Source organism: Rhincodon typus, chromosome 31 (assembly GCF_021869965.1).
Source record: "Rhincodon typus isolate 14 chromosome 31, sRhiTyp1.1, whole genome shotgun sequence".
Lineage (NCBI taxonomy): Eukaryota > Metazoa > Chordata > Chondrichthyes > Orectolobiformes > Rhincodontidae > Rhincodon > Rhincodon typus.
Window position 1 is genome coordinate 14,185,887 of NC_063362.1, and position 10,400 is coordinate 14,196,286.

Here is a 10,400-nt window from a genome sequence, read left to right on the forward strand (position 1 = left end):
CACACACACAGAAACTCTGTCACACACACAGAAACTCTGTCACACACACAGAATCTCTGTCACACACACAGACACTCTTTCACACACAGACACTCTTTCACACACAGAGACACATATTAACACACACACAGACACACTAACACACACACACAGACACACTCACACGCAGACGCACACCTAGACACACTTACACACACACAGATACACTCACAGACACCGACACGCACTGATGATCACACAGACACACTCATAAAAAACTGACACACACACACACACACACTGACACACTCAAGTTCTGTTTCACATGTACAGACACACTCACTCAGACACACAGACATGCTCACATTCACAGACACACACAGCTTCACTCACACATACTGACAAACTTTAACTCAAACACGCAGAGACACTCACACACACTCTCACACACAAACACATTCACAAACACTCTCACACAGACACACTCACACGTACAGACACACTCACAGACACACAGACACACTCACAAGTGCTCTCACACTGAAACACACACATAGACACACTCACATGCACAGAGACATACTCACACTCTCACACACTCTCATGCACACAGGCACACTCTCAAACACTCAGACACAGACACACTCACTCAAGCTGTCAGACACACAGGCATGCTCACATACACTCTCAGACACACAGATACACTCACGTGGACACACGTTAATCTGGGCACATGTTCACACTTGACACACACTCCCACACACACGCTGGACACATTCACTCAAATGTACACACACTTATTCAGATACAAGCACAAATGTGCACATACTCTGATGCACATGCAGATAAATGCAAATATAGACAGATACAAGCACATGCAGTAAAATACATGCAAAAAGACAGGTACGCACACATGCACACATGGATAGGTACACAGAGACAGGTATATGGACACAGAATAGATACACACCCAGATATAGGCACATACAGACAGATACATGCCCACAGACACACACATATCACATACACATAAATACACAAGCACGCATTCACATAGACAGGCACACACACACAGCCATACACAGGCAGACAGATACACATGCACACACAGGCACATGCACAGATACATGTACACAGGCAGACACACAGACATATATGCAAGCACAGACAGACATATACACACATAAACAGATTCACACACTCAGAGACACACACATACACAAACAGATTGTCGTACAAATGTACACACACGTACACAGAGACAGATACATACTCACAGTGAGATACACACATATAGATACACACAGACAGGTACATAGACAGACACACACATTCAGATAGACATGAATGCATGCACACAGAATAACACAGAATAATACGTGCACAGACACATGCACATAGACAGATGTATCCTCACTCAGAGACAGATACCCACACAAACCGGTGGTTATACAGGCATCTGCACACACAAGCACAGGGACATCCACATGTACAGTGAGATATACACATTGATGTACATTGACAGATACACACACACAAGAACACACACACATTAGCACACAACACACAGACAGACAGACAGACAAACACACACGCACCCCAACACACACTCAAACACACATCCAGACACACACACACACACACACACACACACACACACACACACACACACACACACCCTATATAATTCAGGCTCTCCAATGACCACAATGCCATCTCAGTCACCACCAGGGGAGTCAGTGGCTTTAGTGAATACTATCTGATCACATTGGGTTTCTGACACTGGGCTCCAGGCTCCCTCACCCTCCAATGTGTCAGCCTTTAATCAGCTCCTTTTCCCTCTTGAGTCGTGTTGGTGTTAGTCACCAAACTCAGGCAGTGTTATTCAAGCATTCGTTCATTCATCCTCCTCTCCATTCGATTGGCAACCGCTGCAGGTAAGCAGCATCTTTTTATACATCCACTGAGATCAATGTGCCACGCCAAGAAACAAACAGGGAACGTCTTTCTCCAACAGCCAAGGGAACTATGCTTAAACAGATAGTCTGCCTGGTGGCTGAGGGTGAGAGACTGTCCTCTGTCCTGCAGTGTCAGGCTGACTCAGTGAGGAATGCTGTCACTCAGAGGGTCAGAGGAGTGACACTCCCTCCAGGAGCTGAGCTCGGAGTTTCAGAGTGACGTTGGAGTGTGGTTAGGACTTAGCAGGCATTATGCACAGGACAGCAATGATGTTAGTGGGGAGCTCCAATAGAAGGGGGTCCTAATGATGGACTGGTGGGAGACAGGAGAACAGTGCTGGAAGAGCACATTGGAGATGCGGTATGTAATGATAGGAGTATAGGGGGCAGATTCAAGATAATTGGCACAAAAATGGGGGCAGCTGAGAGGGGAGGGGAGACTAAACAATTTTAATGCTGTGAATTGATAAGATTGGGCTGGTATCATTGGGCTGGTGGATGTAGATTCAAGAAATAATTTTGAGAAGTAATTATCTGAAATAAATTGAAAAGGGCAAAGCCCTTACAAAGGGTTGGAATGGACAGGATGGGCCAAAGAGCCTCCTTTGTGCTGGGAGATCTTATGAAAAAGAGGGAATGTTTTAAGAGACAGAATTGTCGCGTATTCTGGAGGCGAATGGGAAGTATAATTACGAACAGGATGGGAGTGAGATGTGGCACAGCAGCAATGAAACAAGTCAAAGGAACTGCCCTGATCACAGCTTCAGAAAAGCAATATTCCAAACCGGAGGAGCCAGATTTATATCCTTTTTGCCCTCAGGATGTGTGGAATAATTGTGAGTGTGTTCAGTTGGAAATATAACAATCGAGATAAGCAGACATGGTGAATGTGGGGGAGCAGAGCAGAGAGAGATTATACTGTGCCCTTAAACAGGTCAGACTGAGCAGCACTGGGACAGACAGCATCTCCATGTACAAGATTATAGATTAAAGGTCATGACTCTGGCCTGACATTCACAGTACATGGTATTGATGATTCAATATCAGTCTGCTGCAGGGAAGATGCATTGTGAGTCAAAACCCATTCAAAACATACAGCCAGCATCCAGTCCTGTACCCCAGTGTTACACAGTAACACACAGCATCGCTCCGTCCTGTACCCCAGTGTTAAACAGTAACACACAGCATCGCTCAGTCCTGTTCCCCAGTGTTACACAGTAACACACAGCATCGCTCAGTCCTGTTCCCCAGTGTTACACAATAACACAAAGCATCGCTCCTTCCTGTTCCCCAGTGTTACACAATAACACACAGCATCGCTCAGTCCTGTTCCCCAGTGTTACACCGTAACACACAGCATCGCTCCATTATGAACCCTTGCAAAATGAAGCTGAATCTGATGTGTAGTTCATAGAAGAGGAAACTGAGGGAGCTAATGGCAGGTCAGCTACAAGCTGGGGGAGAATGATGGGGAGGGTGGGGAGACGGAGCAGGGAGGGTTGGAGCTGTCTGTGGCCAAATCTCCATTCAACAGGTGGCTTTTTCTGTGAAGCTGCGGCTGTTTGTAATTCTCTCAGTTTCGGTATGATTGAATTGCCTCTCTGAGTGAACCGTGTTCTATTTTGATATGAATTTCTCTCCCACATGAAGTGATTGAACAGCCTCCTGCTGCGCTGGTTTCAGTGAGAACCCTCTGGGCCAGTGATGAATTCTCTGCTTGATTTTAGACCGACATTGATCGAGCTGAAAGATAAATTACATTTTGAAATCTGTCCACTTTGCTGACAGGGCAGTTCAGGGCCCAGGAGTCTCGGGAAGAATAGGGATGAGGGATTTAGTCTTTCTCAGTGGTGGAAATGATCTTCCTGCCCTTTCTCCCCAACCCTTCCCACTGCACCTCGCTTCAAACTTGTCAACCATTCAGCCCATCCAATCGAGCATGATGTTTTGCTTAAGAAGCAAAGTGCAGAATGGCAAGGTCACAGGAGGGAGGGGGAAAGTAGATCAGGAAAGGGGAAAAAAGGGAGTGGGAATAGAGAGGGAATTGGAGAGGAGGGCAGGAGGCTTGTGGAGGGGGTGCAGACCCTGGAACAGTGGGAGGAGGAGCTCAGAGGGAAGTTGGGTCTGTGATTGGGGAAAGATTGGGAGTTTCAGGGATTCAAGGTGCAGGTAGTGACCTTTGTGGGGACAGGGGGTGTTGCATGTTTGGGTGTTTGTGGGGAAGGGATTAATGGCAGCTGTAGGGGTAGCGGATGGTGGATGGAGTGGGCCTTGGGTGGGAAGGGGTGAGAGGTAATGAGGTGTCATGGGGAGTGAATTCAAGTTGTTGGGGAAGGAGCAGGGCTGTATTTAGGAGAGTGTGAGGGGGGCACTGTGGGAGATACAGACACTAGAGGGTGAGGGAGATACAGACACTAGAGGATGAGGGAGATACAGACACCGGAGGGTGAGGGGGACGCTGAGGGAGATACAGACACCGGAGGGTGAGGGAGATACAGATACCGGAGGGTGAGGGGGACGCTGAGGGAGATACAGATACCGGAGGGTGAGGGGGACGCTGAAGGAGATACAGATACCGGAGGGTGAGGGGGACACTGAGGGTGATACAGATACCGGAGGGTGAGGGGGACGCTGAGGGAGATACAGCTGATCATGATAGTCACATTACCCTCTTTTGGTGCCTGAATGACTTTAGTCCTGGTTTCAGGCTGTGCCAAGCTTTAGTTTCAATAGCTGCAGTGTGTGAGCCCTCCTCCCCACCCTCGGTTCCATTGCCTTGAGAGGTGGTCAGGGTCACAGTGAGAGTATCCCTGGTGTTTTCCCTCCAAAGTGGCTGTGGATTTGGAACTTTTCTGTTACCTGCTCTGGGAATTCTGTGTTTTCTGGGAGGATAGGGAATGCTTATATTCCACTATAGTATAAGTTTTACAGCAGGCAGCTTGTTCTGGGGGGTCTTTATCTGTCCAACATTATTCATGTGTCTGTAAATCATGACCTGTGTGTGTGTGTGTGTCTGTGTGTGTGTGTATAGGGGGGTTTTTAACAGCTGAGATGGGATGTGTGTCTATGTGTTTAAGGGGATATTTAATAGCTGAGATGGGATGTGTGTGTGTGTGTAGGGGGGTATTTTGTGGCTGAGATGGGGTGTGTGTGTGTGGTTGTAGGGGGTATTTAACAGCTGAGATGGTGTTTGTGTGTAATGGGTATTTAACAGCTGAGATGGTGTGTGTGTGTGTGTGTGTGTGTGTGTAACAGCAGACAGGGGGTATTTAACAGCAGACGTTCTCACCATTTGCCCCCTACACCGCCACCCCCCCACCCCAGCACACCCCTAAACCCTCCTTTGCTGACCTACGTCTATCTCTGTTGAGCAACCACAATGGAGACCCAGAACAGAAAGCTGAGAACAGGAGCAAGGTGGGGAATGAAAATGACAGGACTGGGAGCTCTCAGGGTTACTGGGGTTATCCTTACAGGCTGAAGGGACATGTTTCTGCAAACATGGTCACGCCAGTCTGTCCCAGTGCAGGGGAGACCCCAGCATCAGCAGCATCGAGCATTCTGAAGTGAAGGAAGTCCAGCTGCCTGGTGGTTTGACCCAGAAAGGAGTGTTTGGGACCTTGCCTCAACAACAGGAGGCCAGGGGCAGGGGATGTATCTGCTCGCAGTCTGGATAGTTAGTAATCTGGGGTTTGTATCTGACACACCAAGCTACAAGCCTCAGTGAGAGCTGTACACAAGGATTATTTAATCTCTGGAGTGATGTTATTGATATTTAGGATGAGAATATTTACAGAGAAATCAGTAAGTAAACAGTTTACATTTCAATAGAGAATGCAGGATTCTGTACTGTCGATCACAGTTAGCTCTGGACAGTATACATACAACACTGAGGGTCAGTGCTGAAGTGAACTGTAAGGCACAACAGGAAGGTTAATGCTGGAGTTAAATCTTGAATTTAATACAATGAAAGTTTCACTTTTTAGTGTCTGTCAAACTCAGTTCTCCACGTTATGTTGTCCCTTTATCACAACTAGGCACATGTCCCTCAGAAAATTATTTCAATTAATGTTCATGTCCTGACACAAACCAATCCCTCATTCCCCCTCAACACTGACGATTACTCCCCCCACTCCCTATGGACACTGACCGATTACTCCCCCTCAACAGTGACCAATTACTCTCCCTCACTCCCTCCCGATACTGGTTGATTACTCTCCCTCAATCCCTATCGGACTGATTACCCTACTGCCCTGTCCAGACTCTGAGCCATTACTGTCCCTCCCAACGCTGACTAGTTACTCCTGAATCAGGAGCTGCTGCTTTCTGTTGTGTTCATTCACGGAGCCCCTCAATTCCCAGCAGCTGGAACATCATTCTCCCAGAGCCTATCACAGTGATGGGAAAAGGCTCCCTTGGTTCAGTTTCAGGGCTGTCTGTGTGTCGTGTTTTACCATCTCGATGATGCGGGTATGTGCTACTGGAATTGCTACAAATGAACTGTGTTATTCTGCGGCTGTTATCCTGAGTGCAACCTCCCTTTACATTCATTTCCCCCGGCATCCACACTGAGCCTTGGTCCCAATGGACCTCTCTGTTTTACCCAGTTGCCTTTGTCTTGTTTTCTGTCTCTGTTCGCTGGTGCAGGCTGGTACACGGAGCACCGCTTTCTGTTCCACTTCCTAACCTTTTCTTTACCCTCTCCTGGAACATAGGAGCTCTGGCTTTCAGGCTTGGAGCTCTGTGCTCCTGTGAGGTCAGTGTTTTCTCAGTGGTACCTGTGGGCCAGGGAGAGAAAGGGCACAGGCTGCCAAGGTGTCACAGGCTGAGATCTCCGAGGCCAGGAGCAAGACATCTTCCTGGCATCTGTTTCACTGTCAACAACTGGGTCCGAACCTGAAAAGGGTTTGCGTCTGGCAGCTGAGAGACTTGATTCACTTTGCAAAAGCAGAATCAGATGAAGAACTGGGCCTGGGGGAGAGCAAGGAACATAGTTTTCTGGAGGAGGGGCGTCATGCCTCAGTGCTGGTGCCATGGAGGATCTCCGCAGGTTCAAAGATCTGAGCCCTGATGAAGGTAAGATTGGAGGATCTGGGGGTGTTGAGCCAGGGAAGGCCTGTGGATGAAGGTGCCGGTGACCTATAACTGACCTTCATGAACCTGCAGAGTCACAGTGTCGGGGCCTATGTCAGTTGAACTTAGTTGGCGATGACGGTAGTTCCAGTCACCAACTCTTCAGATTTAGCTGGGAATCTCCAGGTGGTAAAGATCCCAGACCCTGCTGCAGGAAGGAACACAATGAGGTGCTGAAGAGAAATGGTACATGTCCATTCATTTCCCTTTCACAATTTCATTGACTAGTTAGACATGTATTGGAGATGGAACAGAAATAGTGGGCTGTTTGGTCGAATGATCCAGTTGGGTGACAATTTGCTTTCCAATTGGTAAGATGAATCATCACAAAGATGGAGACGCTGGACAGCCAATAGCAGGAGTTTAGGCGAGTGATTGGAGGCAGCAAGTCATGTGATGAAAGCCACATGAATACATCCAATTGGGGCGGGTGGCCCCAGCGGTTGCTGGGAGGTTACTGTTGATAGTAGTATCCTCAGACAGAGAAGCTAATTGGCATAGGGGATCCCTGATCCTGGGAGCTCTCCATTCACAACTGTTAAACACGTGTGAACGGTGTTGCCTAAAAACACGGCACAGTTGTCATCGAGAAGCTCTGACTGTAATAGTGACTGCAGGCAGTAGAGTAACACCAACAATATCAATGCAGTTGCATGCTATTCAGCTCTCCCAGTTCTACTGAACCATGGATTGTAAAAGATGCTGTGAGTTAATAGTAGGGGGAGGGGAAGCACTCCTTACGAAGCTCCTAGCTGCTGTTGATGGAGTGTCTGTAAAACTAGGCATTGTCACCAGTGCCAGGGACTGTTGGAAAGTGCACTGGAGTGGAGGCTGTGGCAGTACCTAGATGTAGGGTCTGGGGGTTTGTGAATAACCGAAAGGGTCTTTGCCACTGCCAGGACATGGCTAATTCAGACCAGGCGAATGGATCACAGAATTGGAAACAGTGTAATGATTTACAGCAGCGCCAGTGCCCACTTCTCAGTGCAGCAAATTGGCACAAAATGCCAAAGGAATCAGTACACGTTGGCCCCGTTGAAGAAAGCCACAGAATAAAGATCTCTGTATCCTGTCAAAGAGCAACTTTGTGTCACAGTTTTGGCCAATGCATTTTTTTTGTGTCCATCAATGGCTGGATTGAAACTGATGATTCTTTTCTTCCATTTGGTAATGACGATGAATGTACAAAGGTAGTAGAAATAAGGCTGCATTTAACTGGTGCATTGTCACACTGAAACTTCTCATGCATTCACAAACCACATCACGTTGGAGTGCAGCAGCTGTTTATAAGCTCAATGTAAGTACGGCAGGATCCTGGAATTAGGAATGAGAACAGATAACTGGCTCATGTTTTTTTGGTGTGTAATGTTGATTGAAGGAGGAAAATTGACCAGGACAGTGGCAGAACTCAGTGATGTAATCTAATCCTTTTCTAGTTGTGGTTTTTCAAAAACAGGTCTCCAGTTTAACATCTCACCCGAAAGGGAACACCTCTAAAAAGGCGGCACCCCCTCAGTAATGCATGGCAGCACCAGCCTGGAGTTACTCTTCAGCTTTGTGGAGTGGGTCTTGTACTCCCAGGGACAGGTGCTACTGACTGAATCATGACTGTACCATTGTGAAGGACAGAGTATTAAAGAGTCGGTCATTTAGGACAGAGATGCAGAGCGTCTGGAGTTCTCGATTTTGACCTTCAAGATGCTCAATCTTTGAGCATTTTTGAGAATGAGTTTGATTGAGTTTCGGTCACTAAAGGAATTTCGAGATTTGAGACAAGGCGAGGAAAGTGGAGATGAGGCAGAAGATCATCCCACAATGTTATTGAGTGAGAGAGCAGGTCTGAAGGTACATCCTGCTCCTGCTTCTCCTGTTCTATTGCTTGCTGGAGTGGCACGTGGACACCTCCAGAGGCAGAAAAGGCCAGAAAATGAAGGCCCGCTCTGGCTTTTCAATGTGGATCTCCTCCTTTTGAAAAGAGATTATTAAGTTGTTGCCACAGAAGCATCTGTGTTAAATTTAAAAGCCAGACTGAGCTAATAATAATGTTTATTCAAACAGGAACTGCAGGCCAGGTTGGTCCTGAGCATTCTGTGTGAACGTTCAAATCTGAAGGAGTGATAGGAATGCTCGGTAGAGAAACAATCTGCTCCATTGCCTTCAGATCAACAGCACACAGCGTGCGCCACTCAGTTGTAGCACAATACTCCTACTTGAAGCATTGACACAACTCCTACCTTCCTGTATTTTAATCCATTATAACATTGCAACATATTGTGTGTTAGATTTTAATTGCTACTCTAAGAATTTCCATATTTATTTTTACATGATTTGTATTTTTAATTGGTTGTATAATTTTATATTTTGACGTTTTGGTTTCCTGTTGCAAATTCCCACTAATTGTGATTTACTTGGTGCTTTTCCTCAATGTCTCTAAGGTGCTGGTTGGTTTGCTGTCCAGTGGGCAAAATCATGATTGTAATAATCCTTAACCTTCTTTTCAAATTCCTCTATGGCCTTGCCTCCTCACTATCCCCTGTAATTGCCTCAAGGAACAATTGGCCTGAATTTCTGCACTACTCCAAACTTTAGCCTCTTGCATATCCTCCATTTCTGCAGCTCACTGTTAGGGGACGGTGTTTTCAGCTGTTGAATCCTTAAACTCTGGAACACCCCTCCCAAAATCTCCCTGCGTCTCCCTTTGTCTGCTCTAATATACTCCTTAAAATGTCTTTAGCCAAGATTTTGGTCATCTATCCTAATGAGGCTAAATGTGAATGCTTACACTTTCTGTGAAGTGCCTTGCGCTGTTTAGTGTTTTAAACATGTTACATAAATGCATGTTGTAAGTTCACCTTGCGATGCAGTCGTAACTTATGTAAGTTAAATAGCCACTGGATATCATAGGACAGGTCCTTAAGTTAGCTAACCTCAAACGCCAACAGTTGGAGCGCTGCAGTTGGCTCGTGGGAGCAGGGCACTGGTTGGAATCAGAAGCAACTGAGGAAAAGGAGTGAATTATTTTTGAATGGTTTCTGTCTTCTCCCCCCATCCCCTGTCAACTCTTTCAATCATCTTAAACAGCTCACTCTGCAACACCCTCATGGTTTTACCTATTCAGCCGAGATATAATTTTGGGGCTTACAATTAATTTTCATGTCAGGAGATTGAGGACTCATAGAGGAGGAATTGTTTGAACCCAGACATTTCTAGCTGAAGTCTGAAAGAGGAGAAATGCCCGAGCAACAATAACCAGAACAGGATTGATGCAGTCGAGAAACAAGACAAGTTGTGATGGATACAGGGGGTACTCGGGGAGGGACACAGTGGGTA

At 46.6% G+C, this 10,400-nt stretch overlaps 1 protein-coding gene across 1 annotated transcript in view; it reads left to right on the top strand.

Moving 5' to 3' along the window:
- The first annotated feature begins 6,970 nt into the window (after positions 1 to 6,970).
- plch2a (phospholipase C, eta 2a) overlaps positions 6,971 to 10,400 on the top strand; it is a 129,910-nt gene continuing 126,480 nt past the window's right edge. The window contains exon 1 of the mRNA XM_048614877.1: positions 6,971 to 7,013. Within this exon, the coding sequence (XP_048470834.1) occupies positions 6,971 to 7,013 (43 nt within the window). The remainder of the gene's footprint in view (positions 7,014 to 10,400) is intronic.